The sequence below is a fragment of the Halichoeres trimaculatus genome, unplaced genomic scaffold, assembly GCF_033239565.1.
Source record: "Halichoeres trimaculatus isolate MK-OKI-2021-1 unplaced genomic scaffold, fHalTri1.1 fHalTri1_scaffold_15, whole genome shotgun sequence".
Taxonomy (NCBI): Eukaryota; Metazoa; Chordata; class Actinopteri; order Labriformes; family Labridae; genus Halichoeres; species Halichoeres trimaculatus.
In genome coordinates this window covers 35,118,579-35,136,700 of record NW_027437193.1, presented here as the reverse complement: position 1 = coordinate 35,136,700, position 18,122 = coordinate 35,118,579, and the positions used below count along the sequence as shown (strand labels likewise).

At 46.1% G+C, this 18,122-nt stretch overlaps 1 protein-coding gene across 3 annotated transcripts in view; it reads left to right on the top strand.

The window, feature by feature from the left end:
* fam110b (family with sequence similarity 110 member B) overlaps positions 1-17,471 on the top strand; it is a 60,236-nt gene extending 42,765 nt beyond the window's left edge. For all 3 annotated transcript variants that reach the window (XM_074688451.1, XM_074688453.1, XM_074688452.1), the window contains 3 exons: positions 8,952-9,574; positions 11,261-11,667; positions 12,851-17,471. In XM_074688451.1, coding sequence (XP_074544552.1) covers positions 9,452-9,574; positions 11,261-11,667; positions 12,851-13,751 — 1,431 coding nt within the window. In that variant the 5' untranslated portion in view covers positions 8,952-9,451 and the 3' untranslated portion in view covers positions 13,752-17,471. The remainder of the gene's footprint in view (positions 1-8,951; positions 9,575-11,260; positions 11,668-12,850) is intronic.
* Positions 17,472-18,122: the final 651 nt, after the last annotated feature.

Here is an 18,122-nt window from a genome sequence, read left to right as displayed (position 1 = left end):
GGAAGCATATACAAGATGAAAAGAATCGGTCCGAGCACTGAACCTTGAGGAACTCCATATTGCACCCTGGTGTGAGAAGAAGAGACGTTGTTCACATGAACAAACTGATGTCGATCCGAAAGATACGATCGAAGCCAGGCTAAAGCGGTTCCTGAGATACTAAGAAAAATCTCTCATCTCCGCAGAAGAATGCAATGATCAATAGTGTCGAAAGTGGCACTAAGATCAAGCAAGACAAGCACAGAAAGAAGACCACTGTCCGAAGCCAAAAGTAGATCGTTGGTTACTTTCAGCAGCGCAGTCTCAGTGCTGTGGTGAGCTCTGAACCCAGACTGAAAGACCTCAAAAAGACTGTTGCTATGAAGAAAATCACAGAGCTGACTCGCAACAACTTTCTCCAAGATCTTAGAAACGAAAGAGAGGTTAGATATCGGTCTGTAGTTGACAAAAGAGCCTGAATCAAGTGTAGGCTTTTTAAGAAGAGGCTTAATAACAGCAACTTTAAAAAGTTGGGGCACGTAGCCCGTCAGTAAAGACGCATTAATCATCCTTAGTAAAGAAGATCCGACCAAGGGAAAGACTTCCTTTAACAGCCAAGCTGGGATGGGATCCAAAAGACAAGTTGATGGTTTGGCTGATGAGACAGTTGAATCCAGCTCTGACAGGTCCACAGGCGAGAAACAGTCCAGGAGTATATTAGCTCTAAGCGACGTTTCCGCAAATTCGCCATCGATCGAAGGTTCTATCACGGTTGCATGTAACACGCTACTAATTTTATCTCTAATTTTTAATATCTTATTGTTAAAAAAGCTCATAAAGCCCTCACTGCTAAGCGATAGAGGAACGCATGGCTCAGTAGAGCTATGACTGTTTGTCAGCCTGGCTACAGTGCTGAAAAGGAATCTAGGATTGTTTTTATTCTCTTCTATAAGAGTCGAGTAGTAAGTTGCACGCGCCAGTCGCAAAGCCTTTCTATATTCATTTAGACTATTTTTCCAACGCGAGCAGGATTCGGTTGTTTTAGTCGAACGCCATATTCTTTCTAATTTCCTCGATTGTTGTTTGAGCTCACGAGTTTGAGCGTTGTACCACGGAGCGGAACGATGTCGTCTGAGAGTCCTCTGTCTGAGCGGAGCAATTGAATCGAGGACGGCTTGAAGAGAACCCGTGGTATCCGCAACAAGTTGATCAAGCTGAGAGGGAGCACAAGAGCTCTCTGCAAAAGTAGAGCAAGAATTCAAGGCAGCAGGAATAGCTTCCTTGAAAATGTCTACAGCTCTGTCAGACAAGTTCCTGGACAAGATGGTTTTGTTCGCAGGTGAGAAATCCGACAGCAAGAATTCAAAAGTAATGAAGAAATGATCCGACAGAAGAGGATTCTGCGGCAAGACAGCCAAGTTGACAGGTTCCACGCCATAAGCAAGAACAAGATCCAAGGTGTGGTTAAAGCGATGAGTAGGATGGTTCACAGACTGTGTGAAACCAAAAGAATCCAGTAAAGACATGAAGGCAATACAAAGACTATTGTCAACGACGTCCACATGAATATTAAAGTCACCGACAATGATAATTTTATCAGACAGAAGAACGATATTAGAAAGAAACTCTGAAAAGTCGGAGAGAAATTGAGAGTACGCGCCAGGAGGCCGGTAGACAATAATAAACAAAAACGGTTGCGCGGTTTTTACAGCTGGATGCAAGAAACTGAGAAAAAGACTTTCAAAAGAGCTAAAGCCTAGTTTAGGTCTAGTGCTAATTTTAAAGCTAGAGTTAAAGATAGCTGCCACTCCCCCCCCACGGCCTGTGTCTCGAGGGTTATGAGTATTAAGGTGACTGGGAGGAGTGGACTCGTTTAAACTACCATATTCACCCTCACACAGCCAGGTTTCAGTCAGAGCTAGTAAATCAATGTGATAATCTGATATAAGTTCATTAACTAGCACAGCTTTAGATGATAAAGATCTAATATTTAACAAACCACATTTGACTTTAACGTCATGTGGTTCATCCGCACCGGAAGTTTTAATTTTTATAAGATTATCATAATTCACTCCTTTATTATTATTATTATTATTATTATTATTATTATTATTAAAGTAGTTGTTGTTGTTGTTAGAATAATTATTGTTGTTATTGTTATTTTTATTGTTATAGAAAAAGGGTCTCGGTCGGGGAACCGACACAGTCTCTATGTTACAACAGGAGTGGCTGGGAAACTGCACTAAGGGAAACGCAGAGGAGCGTGTAGGACTGCTGCTCTGCTGCCTGGTCTCCACTCTGAGTTGTCAGATGGGTAAACAAATAAAATCAGCCAGATTTCTAGTTGAACGAGCTGCGCCATCCAGAGTGGGATGAACGCCATCTCGGCTAATTAGACCAGGCTTGCCCCAGAAGGATCGCCAGTTGTCAATAAAACCCACGCCATTATCTGGACACCAGTTCGACAGCCAGCGGTTGAATGAGGAGATGCGGCTAAACATCTCATCATTTGCCCTATTTGGCAGGGGGCCAGAGAAAATTACGGAGTCCGACATAGTTTTGGCCAAAGCACACACCGACTCCACATTAATCTTTGTGACTTCCGACTGGCGACGTCGGGAGTCATTAACGCCGACATGTATAACTATCTTACGAAATCTATGTTTATCCTTTGCCAGCAGTTTTAAGTTGCCTTCAATGTCGCCCGCTCTGGCTCCCGGGAGGCACTGAACTATGGTGTCTGGCGTCGCTAATTTCACATTCCGTACTACCGAGTCACCAATCACCAGAGTGTTGAGTTTCTTAGCAGGTGTGTTGCTAAGAGGGGCATATTTATTGGAAATGTGAACGTTACGGCTGCCCGGCGTGCAATTTTTATGCTTGCGGCTATGTTTCCCTCTCACGGTCACCCAGCCACTACATCCCGGCTGCTCGGGATCTGCCGGGGGGGGAGGCTAAGCTAAGACGGCCCGCACCGGCTACAGGGGGCTGGCTAGCATTAGCTAAATGTGGCCTAGCTTCGGTGCGGGGCCGCGTCTCCAATTCAGAAACCCTCGCCTCCAGAGCTACAAATAAGCTACATTTAATACAAATATCATTATCCGTAAAGGAGGAAGAGGAATAACTAAACATCTGACACATCGGGCAGAAACGAGCCGCAGAAGGAGAGTCAGAGTGAGAGCTGGAGCTGGAGTGGAGAGACATCGCTAGTGCTGGGGAGCTAAAAGGCTAACAGGAAAACCAGTCGTCAGAAACACCGAAAAAGTATACACCCTTGTGGGAAAAAAGGCAGAGTGCTTGGTGTAAACTACTATAGATCGATAAGATGGCAAGATTGAAAAGAGTGAAAGTCCGTAACAGGTAAAACAACAGATAGATTGAGAGCGAACGACACGACCGTGCTGTACACAGAGTAAAGGAAAAACCGGAAATGATACCACACACTCACGTGACCGTAGAGATCCAAATGTGAAAATACTATCAGGCAAATGAAAGAAAAGTCATGGCTAGGTTCCAAACAATCAGAGTATTGCTGTTACCACTTTGAGACCCTAGATGGCCTACTTCAGTAAATAACATATTACAAAACAGTACACCAACATCATATGACATGTGATTTCTACTTATTTCTATTTACATCCAGAGATATCCAGATTCAGCGACCTCTTTCATATTTATTCACTTACTTAAACTCAAAACCTGTAAAGCTACTTTTTGTACACACAAACATTCACAGGAGGAACTGATAAGAGAATTGATAAGGAATCAGATAAGAGGGATTGGAATTGATAAAAATCTTACCCATCCCTAGGTAGGACACATTATAGCTGCGTATTGGCTGGCCAAATTGAAGCTAGTACAAATTATACAATAGGTGTCCCAGGATTGACCCCCGGGAACCCCACAGGTCATAGCCATTTGGTCTGAGACACAGTTACCAATTTCATCAAAGTATGTCCTGTCCCCGAGATGGGACTTGAACCATTCTGAAGCAGTACAAGAGATTCCCACCCAGTTTTCCAACCTTTGTAATAAGAAAACAGATTAGGTCAGCAAACAGATCAGCTTTGATTCGGAACTAACCTGACCCACAGCTCTTTGCACACGGGTTAACTTTCTCATTGGTTGGAAAGGAAATGAATCATGCCAATTTTGCAGCAGGGTGAGAGGGGGTCAGGTGGTGTTCGGAGCTCTGTGTGTGCAGGCGTGGTCTTTAAGTGCTTGGAGTTTGGCAGGACAGTGCAGGAGGATGGGTTGGTAATCCTCCTGATAAGCTGGAAGTTGACTTCATTGTAGTAGTTTAGTTTTTTCATCTTCATGTGAAAAGCCTAAAAACAGGTACTGTGTCCACGCACTGGGCAGTTGGACCCAGATGTGAAATCTCTAGCTGTGCACTATGCACTCTGCTCTAGTTGTAAATGTTATACAGAACCTTTCTATTCTTTGTGGCCACTCAAAGCACTGTAAACTGCTTGTTACGTTAACTCCTTCATGCCACATTCACACACTGCGGTGCTTCAGTAAGAGACCATCAGTGTTAGTTAATCTCATTAATGCACGTCCACGCACCGCTGACCAACAAGAGGAGCAATTTGAGGTTCAGCATCTTGCTCAAGCATGTGGCAGTGCTCAGCTACAGCCAGCTCTGATACTGACCACAGTGGGGTTAGTTAGCTGAATGGCTGAGGGCAGAGGAGAGAACACAGACATCATGTTAATGCAACCTGGTGGTAAAGTGAATGCTCCATAGGGGGAGTATGTGTGTCTGTGTGGATGAGTATACAGTCAGAAACAGAGCACTGTTAGCACACAGCAGGAGGTTTTCAAAACCACTGTGAAAGCCACAGAGGAGGTCATTTAAACAGTTTCAGCCTAAAGACTATAGAGAGAAAGCCGCCCAAACAGTGCCCTCGGATCTTGATTCGTCCTCATGAGGAATCAGGTCCCCAAGACTGCTCAGTATCCCACAATAAATTCTGTATCAACAAGCAGCAGAGGCACAGCTCCCTGCATTCTAATATTGTCACAAATGTGGTCTCATTCAGCAGACAGAGAGAATATGGGCAGACAGACAGAGCATCAGCAAATGGACCATGAACAGACAGACCATAAGCAGACAGTCCATGATTAGACAGACAACTGGAAGACAGACAGATCATTAGCAGACATACAGACCATGAGCACACTAACAATGAGTAGACAGACAACTGGAAGACGGACAGATCATTAGCAGATAGGCAGACCATGAGCAGACAGACCATTAGCAGAAAGACTATGACCAGACAGAGACACCAAAGGTATACAGTCAATGGGCAGACAGATGATGTGCAGACAGACCACAAGCAGGAAGACAGACCATGAGCAAACAGACCATGAGCATCAAACCATGAGCAGACAGAAGATGTGCAGAAAGACCATTAGAAGACAGATGATGTGCAGACAGACCACAAGCAGGAAGACAGACCATGAGCAGACAGAAGATGTGCAGACAGACCATGAGCAAACAGAAGATGTGCAGACAGACCATGAGCAGACAGAAGATGTGCAGACAGACCATGAGCAAACAGAAGATGTGCAGACAGACCATGAGCAAACAGAAGATGTACAGACAGACCATGAGCAGACAGAAGATGTGCAGACAGACCATTAGCAGACGGACCGTGAGCAGACAGACCATAAGCGGACAAATAGACCATAAGCAGACAAATAGACCATAAGCAGACAGACAGACCATTAGCAGACAGACAGACAGATTGACCATTAGCAGACAGATAGACAGATTGACCATTAGCAGACAGACAGACCACGATAAGACCAACCATGAGTAGACAGACAGAGCAAAAAAACAGCCCATGTGCAGACTGACCAAACAGACAGACCATGAGCAGAAAGACTATGGGCAGACAGATAAACCATAGGCAGACAGTCTTTGAGCAGACACACTTTGAGCAGACACTCAGACCATAGGCAGACACACTATGAGCAGACAGAGTGTGTGCAGACACAGTGTGTGCAGACAGAGCGAACAGACAGACTACCATGCGCAGACATAGACAGACCGAGTTTGAGCATTAAGGGAAAGAGAGAAGGCGTTCCATGACCCCAGGTTAACTCCACTGACTGTTTAAGAGATGGACAACTAACAACTCAGGTCAGAGAGACTGGGTGAAGGGTCAGAGGATCCCATGATTATGCAGCAGCTCAACTCTGAAATTATTTTTGATGCCTCAGACCAGGACAGACCAGTGCTGTCTTTGCTGTTTTTGTATCTGTGTCAATGTCTGTGATGTTTCCATGCTCTGTCTGTGCAGACAGATCATGAGCAGACTTGGTCAGACTGCTGTGCTGTGCTGTGTCTGTACTGTTTGTGTCTGTGTTGTTTGTGTCTGAGCTGTCTGCGTTGTGCTCTCTGTGCTGTGTTTGTGCTGTGCCAGTGGCAGTGATATTTTGTCTTCTTAGTTCACGCTGACAGATGGAGGACATGGATATGTAACCCAAGGTCTCTCTGAGCGGTCCATCAGCTTCCTCTGATCATGTGACCACAACCAAAAGGACATCACAGAATAACAACAGTCATGTTTTCTCACAGACACTCAGACTGGAGGCACCCAGGGCTGAAACCACTCACTCATGAGTCTCTGTGTCCACCTTCACCTGCTCCCCTCTCCTTCCTCTCTGTGGTTCTGTGTCCTAGAGGAGTAAACTGGACACATGTTCCTAATCCAAATGAAATCAGTCATTCTGTGTGTGTAACTGTGTGTGTGCATGTGTGTAAACTAGAAACATATGGCCTGGTTCAGTGATCATGCCTTACCCTCACAGGGTCCCGAGGAGCTTTCAGACTTTCACAACAAATAGCTCTAGCTTGAAGAAGTGAATCAAACGTGGCTTCAGTGTGGGGCTGATGAAAACATGATTTTTGTTGTTCTGACCAAGACATCAAAACTGAACTGGGGGGGGAGTATGTAACATGATGTCAACTGTATTGTTACTCCTCCCCTGCCGGTGACACTGGGCTGGGAACACCAGACACCAGGATCTCTGCAGTGAAGAGCTTTGTGTTGATGTTGTGTCCTCCTAAGGAGAAACAGCTGTTACAGACTGTGAGTTTCCCAAAAAAACTCTGATTCAGGATTTTTTTTACTGAAGAACTGAACACAAAGACATATGCATTGATCTCTCACAAGAAATTCCTGTTCAATACTTTAAACATGTTGTAAATCTCCTTATTTACTAAGAACAATGTAAACAAAATAGCAATTGCTTGATGCTAATATATATGGAAAATCGCTTTAATATGCTAGCAGTTAGCATACACCGGTAAAACTCTGGCTTCAGAATAGAATTTCAGCTTTCATCACGGAATCATATCACACTTGGTCTTTGTAAAAAAATGTCAAATACTAACAGGTAAAAGAACGACAAGTTATGTGCAGGCTCATGGCTGGCTTAATAACTAAGGCAAGGTTCCAAACAACTGAAACATGTGCTATAACCACTTTGAGACACTAGATAGCCTACTTTAGTCATAACATAACAAAATTGTTAACTAACTAATTAACTTCACATGATGTGCGATTTTCATTATTTTTATTTATTTAAGTCCAGAGATATCCAAATCCAGAGACCAATTTGACATTTATTCACATATGAACTCAATTAAATGTTGTTGACCCAAAAAACCTGTAAAGCTACTTTAACTCCCTACAGATAAAATTCTCTGGAGGAAATGATAAGGACACTGGTATCAATAAATTATTATCAATACCCATCTCTAGCTGTGATGTTTGAATCCAAAAACTCTGTTTCCTTGTGTATACATGAACCCAGGGTTTTCCAAAATTTTCATTTAGTTTGGCCTTTAGTGACGTAAAACTTGTGGTTTTTGTGGATGACTGGCCTGAACGTATTCAAGTATTCACATGTAGCCAGGTACCTGGCTATGTGTGGACATGGCCTTATGCTGCATTCCATTTGTACTCAGAAGTCGGAAAGCCAAGATGGAACGCCACCCGAGGTCGGAATTTCCGACTTTTAAGCCAGAGCACCCACACCACCCGGAGTTCCCAGGAAATTTAGAGTTTGGTGATTAACATAATTAAACTTCTATTAGGTTCTCTTTATTTTAGAATTTCTGACTAGTGTTTGTCACAATAAATTGGCTGTATAGTATTGCTCCATACTTTTATACAGAAATACTGCTGTAAAGGCAAGTTTTCCAACTTGGCAATTGGACGCTGAACTCGGAGATGAAGTCACTCCCACCACCAACTTCCCTGTTCCGGGTACAAATGGAAGACCGCATTAATTTAGGGTTTTGTGAACCATTTTCATGGTTCAAATACTCCCAAACATCAAACTAGTGTCTTAAGCATCTTAGAAATGCATTGATAGTGAATATTGCACATTATCGGACTCTTGGAGGAAAGAAAAGCTGTTAAAGGACAGGAAGCAGGTGAGGAAGGAGGGAACGGATCCTGGGAGTGAAAGAAGTGAAAGTTAATATCAGATCTAGCATAAACACCCACTGCCTCCCCTGCCTCAGGTTGACCTCTGGAAACACTTGATACTCCTCCAGACCTTCTCTACCTGTTGGTGTGTGTGTGTGTGTGTGTGTGTGTGTGTGTGTGTGTGTGTGTGTGTGTGTGTGTGTGTGTGTGTGTGTGTGTGTGTGTGTGTGTGTGTGTGTGTTTGTGTGTGTTTGTGTGTGTGTGTGTGAGAGAGAGAGAGAGCGTGTGTGTGTGTGTGTGTGTGTGTGTGTGTGTGTGTGTGTGTGTGTGTGTGTGTGTGTGTGTGTGTGTGTGTGTGTGTGTGTGTGTGTCTGTCTGTCCGTGTGTCTGTCTGTCTGTGTGTCTGTCTGTCTGTGTGTATGTTTCTCAGTCCTTGCTACTCCTGCTATTGTTGCTAGGTGCGTGATGTCATATCCTCGCTCTAACCCTATTGGTCCTGTCCTGTCTTTGCTTTGTGTTCAGAGTGTGCGGCCGACTGAGCGGAGAGCTGGAGCCAGGGTGGGGAGGCAGCCTGGATTTTCTTTCCCAGCATCCTCTGTGTTTCCACCAGCCCTGTGAACGCACTTGTCCACACCACTGCACTGAAGCACACCCAAAACTCTCTGTGTCCCTCTCTATTTCTTCATCATGGCTGATGAACAGCCCAGTTGGACCACAGACCAGCAGACCCCTTCTCAGTGAGGACTTCAAGAGTGCCTGGTAGAAGTTGTCCCCCCTCAGGAAATGCACTAGTTCACCTGAAAACAGGACTTGACTGGCTGCCAGGTCCAGAATCCAGCTCTGACCCACAGGGTCCAACAGGGTCACACAGGCCATGAGGGCCAGGGGGTTCATCTCTTTCTAGACTCTCTCTTCTCTAACTTGTGTCTTCATGTTTTGGGGGTCTCCTGCTGCCCCCACCCCGTGTCAGCCCCCCAGCACCCTCTGCCACCACGGCCGACCACCCCAGTCGCCTCGTTGCCATGCCGACAGAGACACTGGCTCCAGCCCTGCCAGATAGCAAGGCTGCTGGCCCAGCAACACCCTTCAGTTCTGCTGTCCCCCTTCGCATCCTAAATAAAGGCCCGGACTACTTCAGGAGACAGGTATCATCACAATCGTGGACTCATCTGCATTTTATTTTGAAAGGGTTCCACTTCCTGCACAGTCCTTCCAAGTGTAGTGTCTGGGTACACTGCCCCACAACCCCAGGTCCACGGAGACAGGACGGTGTGTAAGGTGTAACTAAAACCAGAATACAACAATCAAACATGTTTGATTCACAACAGAGCAAAGACAACAGAGCGGACATTTAGCCTCAGGCCAGGCAGCAACACCTTTAAACAAAGTTGAGACAGGCACAGCAGAAGCTGAAAAACTAAGGGTTTCTAACAGCTGGAGGAGCACTTTCAAACAAATAACACACAAAGTGTTTAAGATTTGGCGTATTTCTAGACTATAACACCTCAAATACACTAGATACGTTTGCAGTCCGACTCAGTTCCGTTGTGTGCTGACTCCATTCGTCAACTCACCCCGGCTGTGTGTTCAGCCCAACAAGCTGTGCGACTGACAGACAGCTGGAGTCTCAGACTGAGGAGTTCCCAAGCCACTCCCCTTCAATTGATCCGTCCCTCTTCATTCATACTTGGCTGTAAAACCTCAAACCTGTTGACTCCTGGTCTGGCTCCACTCATTATGTCAGTTTATCATCGTTGTCAAGGTAAATACAATCAGACTTTGGAACAGTTTGTTTTATTTTGAAAGTCACTGGATTTTTTTAGATAGTATTCAGTCACAACTTCCTGTCCCGCTTGATCTGCGCTGACTTTATGCATTTCAGCTCGGCATCTGTCAAAAATAGAATGGCTGCGTATTGCCTGGAACATGATGGAGCAGCCACACCAGTGTAAGTTGACACGTTGACTTGAATGGAAACCTATCTGATCTGTTGCAGTGACGGAACGGATATGGACTGCAAACATATTTGGTGTATTTCAGCCACAACTCGCACCAGTAAGAAGGAAAAAAACATGTTTTAGTCAGACTGGACTATAATTACAAATTATTTAGAATGATTTAGTGTGTTTACAGTATTCCCAGAGATAACTGTTTACAAATAACTTTGACGAGTTAGTATTTGTATTTTGGGAGGTTTAAATATTTGTCTTACAGCGCCCCATATCTGTTTAGTTTCACGTTCTCTTCCGTTGGCTCCTCCCACTCTCTCTCCATCAACCCCCTTGCTCTGCTATGAATGTTGGTCAGACCCAGGCAGTGTGAGCTTCAATGAGCTCCACCAGATAAACATCCTCACTTTTAAAAACTTGCTTGAGTTTTGGATGCAGAGAGAAACCCAGATATCTCGTCTAGGGTATTTTCTTTACATATTTGTATGATTTGGCTGGTCCTGTGTCTTTTACATCATATTGAACATATTTATGGATAGATCGCTAAATTCATACGAGAGATATTAATGAGGAAATATCTCCACGAGCCAGCAGCACTGACGGAGGCTCTGCATCTCCAACTTGGACATCCTAACAGTTTCAGGTGTTTAGCGTCTAATAACTTGATTTAGAGAAATAAAAGTTCACTGACATCTTCTTCGCTCTCTGCTGTAAACAGTTTTTTGGTTGTTGAGTCACAAACTAGAGTCAAAACTCCCTGTGTGAGCTACTTTGATAAATGGCGGCCCCTGTGGACAAAGTGGTCTGATAGTTTTGTCCTGTACATAAGTTAGTGGTGTTTCAGTGTACAGCTGCCTCACACCTTTCCTGATCTTTGTCCAGGTGGAGCCTAACCCGAAGCGCCTCAGTGCTGTGGAGAGACTGGAAGCTGACAAGGCCAAGTATGTCAAGAGTCAGGAAGTCATCAATGCCAAGCAGGAGCCAATCAAACCACCCGTGCTGGCCAAGCCTCCTGTCAATCATCCCCTTCTCAAGAGAGGCTCTGGGATTGTTGGAGGAGGACATGGAGGCGGGATTCCTTTCAAAGCATCCAACAACAACGCCAAGTCAGAAACATGTGCAACGAGCAGCTGCAGCAAACGGGAGAATCTAAACCTGGAGATTCTTAAAAATCTACTCAACTCATCATCCTCCTCTGGAGCGGGGTCTGAGGGACTGGGAGGCGGAGCTAAAAGTGCAGTGCTGATGAGGTCATCAGGGGGAACGGCCAGGAGTTGGACACCATCAGGGTAAGAGCTTTTTGTGTCTTTATCACACATGTCCCTCAGGGTAATGATGACAGTGGTGATGGTGTGTGCATGTTACTCATGAAACTGCTTAAAAAGGAGTTCAGAGTGGAGTCAAACTCTCTGAAAGCTGGATCACAGGTGTTAGCTTGAGTAAGACTGAGAGTTTACTGAGGACACCTTAGATTTTTGTTCAGGTTTGACAAGGTCCCTCAGCACAGGCCTTTGGGGACTCAGCGATCCCCAGTGAGCTGAACAACTGTTCAAGTCTCGGTCATCTAGGGGTCGGTCACACTGGCCATCTGAACTGTGCTGTACTCAAGCACTGGTGTGAAACTGAGGGTCAACATGTTAGAGGTAGCAAAAGCCCTGTTTCCACCAAGCGGTTCAGCTTGGTTCATCTCAGCACAGCACGCATTTTATCACGTTTTCACAGACTAATCCCAGGACAGATCCCCAAATAATCCAGACAAGCTGCCCCACTTTTTGGGGCCCTTCAGTAGAGGTGCCAGACTAAACCGATCTGATCCCTCATGATGGAGCTACAACACTGCAGTGCTGATTGGTGTAAAGAATCACCACTTCCTGTGCAACAGCGGCTGCTGTATTTCTCCTGGCGGCTCACAGCCTTCTCTGAAACAAAGTTTGATTGTTATTTGTAACAAAGAGACACATGCCTTCTATCATTGCTCTTTGTTCAATGTGTTAATTTTGTATTCTTCGCTGGATTTATTGGCGGGGTAGGCTACACTGTGTTGTGCTGCTATGGTGTCACGCTGTTTTGTAAGTGATGGGGCCACCGGCATCCAGCTTACACACTGCCTACCTTGAGGGGGCTCGGTTGGCTGTGGAAACACGAACAGGACCAGACTTAACTGAGCCATCCTGTACCAAACCGTGCTGATCTAAACCAGACTGTTTGGTAGAACTGGGGCTAAAGTCTCTGAACCAAAGGACACCAGAGACACAGCAGCTAGGGCAGGGCAGCGCTCCGTCACTCAGTGGTGTAACATAATCCTGGAACAGGTAGCACATGTGTTCAAAGCCTCCTGAGGATGTGACCTGAGCCACCAGACCTTGGTGATACCCCCCCTTTTTGGGCGTGACGACATTGATCTGATCTGATTCAAGTGTCTTTATGCTCTTATCTTCTCTTGCTCATGTATTTTCTGTTCTCCTCTCACAGGATGCCGTTGACATACCGGTCTACGATGACGCTAAATGAACATCCCCCGGACTCCGCGCCTAGTCCAAGCACCTCACACTCCCTCCGCTCCTTCTCCCACTCTCTGAAGGTCCCTCCCATCAACAGCACAGGCCGCCGTAGCCCACAGCAGGGGGGTAACCTCAACCTCAGCAGACGAGTCTTGGATGAGAGAGGAGGTGAAGGAGCGGGTGATCGATCTCGGTCTCCTCTGCCACCCCTGCTCACCTCTCACTCCTCCTCGGACCTGCTGCGCCTGTGCAACGGCAAGCCACTCCGCACGGCCCGATCCAGCAGCTCCTCAGCGCCCCCTCTCCCTCCCAAACCAAACCCCGCCTCCCTCCCTCCTCCTGCACTTTCTTTGTCTCTGCCTCCCCCACGCCCTACTCCATCCCCCTCGCTCTGCGACAACACCACCCCTCAGTCGCTGCCTTGTGATTTTGCAGACTCTTCCAACGCGTCAGTGGAACCCAACCTGGAGCTGGAGCTTGGTGGTACCGCTGCCCGTCGCTCATCACTACACAGGTCCAAATCAGACTTGTCAGACCGCTATGCCAGAGCTGGAGCTGATGTGGAACGCTTTTTTAACTACTGCGGCCTTGACCCTGAAGAACTGGAGGCTGTAGGCCCAGAGAACTTTGCGCGGGCCAACTCGGACATCGTCAGTCTTAACTTCCGATCGGCCTCTATGATCTCCTCTGACTGCGACCAATCGAGGCGATCCTCCAACGAAGGACTTTCAGACGGAGATGAAGATGGAGAGGAGGAGGCTGGGGAGAGGGTTCCCTATGGCATCTCAGCTGTGGAGCGAAACGCAAGAGTCATTAAGTGGCTGTACAGCATCAAACAAGCTCGAGAGACTCAGAAGGTGTCCCATGTTTAGGAGCAAAGTCTCCGTGGACTGATGGAGACCAAAAGACCCTCTTTAAGAGGCTGGCAAGGAAGAGACAAAAGAAAAAAGTGAAAGGACAACAGACAACTTTTAATTTTTGGTAAATGACAGCATGAGGAAAATGTCCCTTCTCCATCCAGGTGTGGACCTTCACCAACATTAAACGCAGACAGTTGTAAGAACAAAGTGTTGAGGAAAAAACAAAAGAAACAAAACAGCGGGGAACAGCTGATAAAAACAGCTGATTAATCAAAACAAAAACAGACAATAAATGTTTCTCTGAGTCCGCTGTACAGACCTGACAGCCCAAGTCTGGAGCAACAAGAGCAAGATGCACTACCTTGGCGGACTGACAGCTGAAGTCATCACTTCGCTGAAAGGCTCCTCATATGGCTGTGTTGTTAAGTCCTGGATAGCAAACCCAGAGATGGTGCCTGCTTAGTCTAGATAGTGTTGCTGTTCTGGTCCACATAAGAAACCCCAGTACATCACAGATCAGAGCAGTCCACATTGAGTAAACAGTCCTGCTCTTAGGGGAGAAGCTTTAGAGCCACAGAGAGAGGTGTGTCTGGCTGTGCCACAGGGACCCATCCAGGTCTTGACAATGAACCCATGAGAGTCCTGGACTGTTATCAGAAGACTGAGGCCTGAGGAGCACCTCTCTGACTCATGGCTCACATTGCTGACGTGTTGGTACTGATTGTTTGGTGAAGAAGGTAACCCTCCATGGCCACTCCTGGACTAAAGGAGAAACCAGGTCTGACTGACAGACTTTCTCTACTAGCTCCAGGTTTTGGTCACTGGTTGGCCTATGAAGCCCATCACAGTGAAAGAGTGTCCCCATTAACGCCTCTGCTCATTAAAGTTCTGTTTCTGCACTGACATGTCCACATGTCCTCTCTGGTGAGGGCCTGTGTCACAGTGATGGTGGCATTAGACACCATGAAATGGTCCTGACAGGTCCACAAACCAGATTCTGAACTCCATCTGTCAGAGGACATGGTTTCACTGAGTGACTGAGGAAGTCCATCAGTGAAGCTCATTTTCACCACCAACCTAATGAGTCAACACAAATATGATCCCAGAAGAGAAACTCATGATGTACAAGCTAACCCTCACTGAGTATAGCTAATGCTAAGCTACTTAAATATGAGTGATGAGTGACAGAGGAACCAGGACCTGATGGAGGAGCGATTCAGTCAGATACACACTATGAACACACAGGCTACAAGCTTTCACATACCTGCTGGACTCCAGTTCTGCTGTCGATTTATCATCATGCTGTTTGTGTCAGGCAACTACAAGTTTCACAAGGGTCCTGGTGTCCTGTGACTGGAGGTTCTGGTTCAAAGACTGAAGGGAGGCCATGAAAAGTTTACAAGCTGTCTCTGAACTTTAAGGCAAACTGTGAAATTAGCTCCAGTTGATGGTGAGAGCTTCACCTGGCTCAGAGTGCCGATGAGGATTACATGAGTCTCACGATGACTACTCTTTTTCAAGCTTATTCTTGGGTGCTGGGCTGGCTGGCTGGACATCCCCGGGGGGGCAGTTGGTTCCCAGAGTGCTCATCTTCCTCAGAATAGACACATGACACTGCAGTAATGTGAGTCTTTAAAAGACTCATCTCATTGGACGTGCAGGCGCAACATCCTGGGAAAACGAATCTAATGTATTTTATATGGTTGGAGATTAATGACCCTCCACTTTAAACCAGAGTCTGCACTGAACATCGGAGATGTTTGGCAATCACAGATCATCAGGCAGAGCATCAACCAGTCAAACTGCAGGACACCAAACCTCTTGTTAAACTGCATAGTGAGTCAAATCTGTCAGGATCTCTGAACCTTCTCTTAAAGCAATAATATTGGAGCTGTCTGTTTCTGTCTAAGCTGGGCAAAGCAGGGCAGTTTGTCACTGTGGAGGGAGATTTAAAGCATTAAAAGTAATTTAAAGGCTGGAAAACGTTTATGATGGTGTTAATTCCTTCATCAGAAGGAACGACAGCAACAACATGTGCTGATGTCTCTAACTGCACTGTCTGCCCTCTCTATCAGCTCTCTGTCTGCTTTTTCTCTTCTCTCTATCAGCTCTCTGTCTGTTCTCTGTCTGCTCTCTGTCTACGCTCTGTCTGGTCTCTGTCTGCTCTCTGTCTACGCTCTGTCTGCTCTCTATCTACGCTCTGGCTGCTCTCTATCTGCTCTCTGTCTGCTCTCTATCTACGCTCTGGCTGCTCTCTATCTGCTCTCTGTCTGCTCTCTGTCTGCTCCCTGTCTGCTCTCTGTCTTTTCTCTGTCTACGCTCTGTCTTTTCTCTGTCTGCTCTCTGTCTGCTCTCTGTCTGCTCTCTGTCTGCTCTCTGTCTGCTCTCTGTCTTTTCTCTGTCTGCTTTCTGCCTTCTCTCTGTCTGCTCTGTGTCTTTTCTCTGTCTGCTCTTTGTCTTCTCTCTGTCTGCTCTCTGTCTTCTATCTGTCTGCTCTCACTCCTTGTCTTCTCTCCATCTTCTCTCTGTCTGCTCTGTCTTCTCTCTGTCTGCTCTGTGTCTTTTCTCTGTCTGCTCTTTGTCTTCTCTCTGTCTGCTCTCTGTCTTCTATCTGTCTGCTCTCACTCCTTGTCTTCTCTCCATCTTCTCTCTGTCTGCTCTCTCTCTCTGTCTGCTGTCTTCTCTCTGTCTGCTCTCTGTCTGCTCTCTGTCTGCTCTCTGTCTGCTCTCTGTCTTTTCTCTGTCTGCTTTCTGCCTTCTCTCTGTCTGCTCTGTGTCTTTTCTCTGTCTGCTCTTTGTCTTCTCTCTGTCTGCTCTCTGTCTTCTATCTGTCTGCTCTCACTCCTTGTCTTCTCTCCATCTTCTCTCTGTCTGCTCTGTCTTCTCTCTGTCTGCTCTGTGTCTTTTCTCTGTCTGCTCTTTGTCTTCTCTCTGTCTGCTCTCTGTCTTCTATCTGTCTGCTCTCACTCCTTGTCTTCTCTCCATCTTCTCTCTGTCTGCTCTCTCTCTCTGTCTGCTGTCTTCTCTCTGTCTGCTCTCTGTCTGCTCTCTGTCTGCTCTCTGTCTTCTCTCTGTCTTCTCTCTGTCTGCCTTCTGTCTTCTCTCTGTCTGCTCTCTCTCTCTCTGTCTGCTCTGTCTTTTCTCTGTCTGCTCTCTGTCTGCTCTCTGTCTGCTCTCTGTCTGCTCTCTGTCTTTTCTCTGTCTGCTCTCTGTCTGCTCTCTGTCTGCTCTCTGTCTTTTCTCTGTCTGCTTTCTGCCCTCTCTCTGTCTGCTCTGTGTCTTTTCTCTGTCTGCTCTTTGTCTTCTCTCTGTCTGCTCTCTGTCTTCTATCTGTCTGCTCTCACTCCTTGTCTTCTCTCCATCTTCTCTCTGTCTGCTCTCTCTCTCTCTGTCTGCTCTGTCTTCTCTCTGTCTGCTCTCTGTCTGCTCTCTGTCTTCTCTCTGTCTTCTCTCTGTCTGCTCTCTGTCTTCTCTCTGTCTTCTCTCTGTCTGCTTTCTGTCTTCTCTCTGTCTTTTCTCTGTCTTCTCTCTGTCTGCTCTCTGTCTTCTCTTTGTCTTCTCTCTGTCTGCTTTCTGTCTTCTCTCTGTCTTTTCTCTGTCTTCTCTCTGTCTGCTCTCTGTCTTCTCTTTGTCTACTCTCTGTCTGCTCTCTGCCTGTCTGGTTTCTGCTTACTTTCTTATTTTTTGCTCTTTTTCCTCTTTTGGTTGTGAAACACATTGTGTTTCCCTGTTTTTCTGTTTTACCTGTGGCCGACATGTCTCAAAGCTTAAAGCCATGTAGGCTTGAATGCACTGCCTCAGTTGGTGCCAGTACACTATGGACCCACCCTTAATCAGTGTTTCAGGCTGGCTTCACATCTTGCTGGGTTTACTTCACTTCCACGGCACAGTAAACCACAACCACCAACCAAAGTGTTGTCTCTTATTGTGAAATGTTTGGCGTTTGAGCCGTCACCATGTTGGGTTTCTGAGGCCAGGGGTGACCATGAAGGGGGAGAGGGAATAGGCTGTTACTTACCCTTAAGTGTTTGAAAGGTGAACATTGGGATCTTTTCAAAAGTCTAGAAACTACAGATACTAACAAACAGAAACTCAGTGGGTGTGTGTTTTTATTGTGGCAATGAACTGAGTGAAGGATTTCTTCATTTTTGCAGAAGCATACCTATATTTAATTTCCCTGTTGCTTTCTGTGCTCTGAGTATTTCTCTCATCAGAATAATAACCTGGTGATGTTGAAATCAAACAATATGCCCGTCACCGTGACAGGCCAGACCATAATATGTCATGCTGCCACACTGTGCAGTATTTTAAGACTGGTGGTGGGAGTGAATGAAAGATTAGAGGTCAAGACTTAAATAGACCGCTGAGGTTTACCTAGGCTCC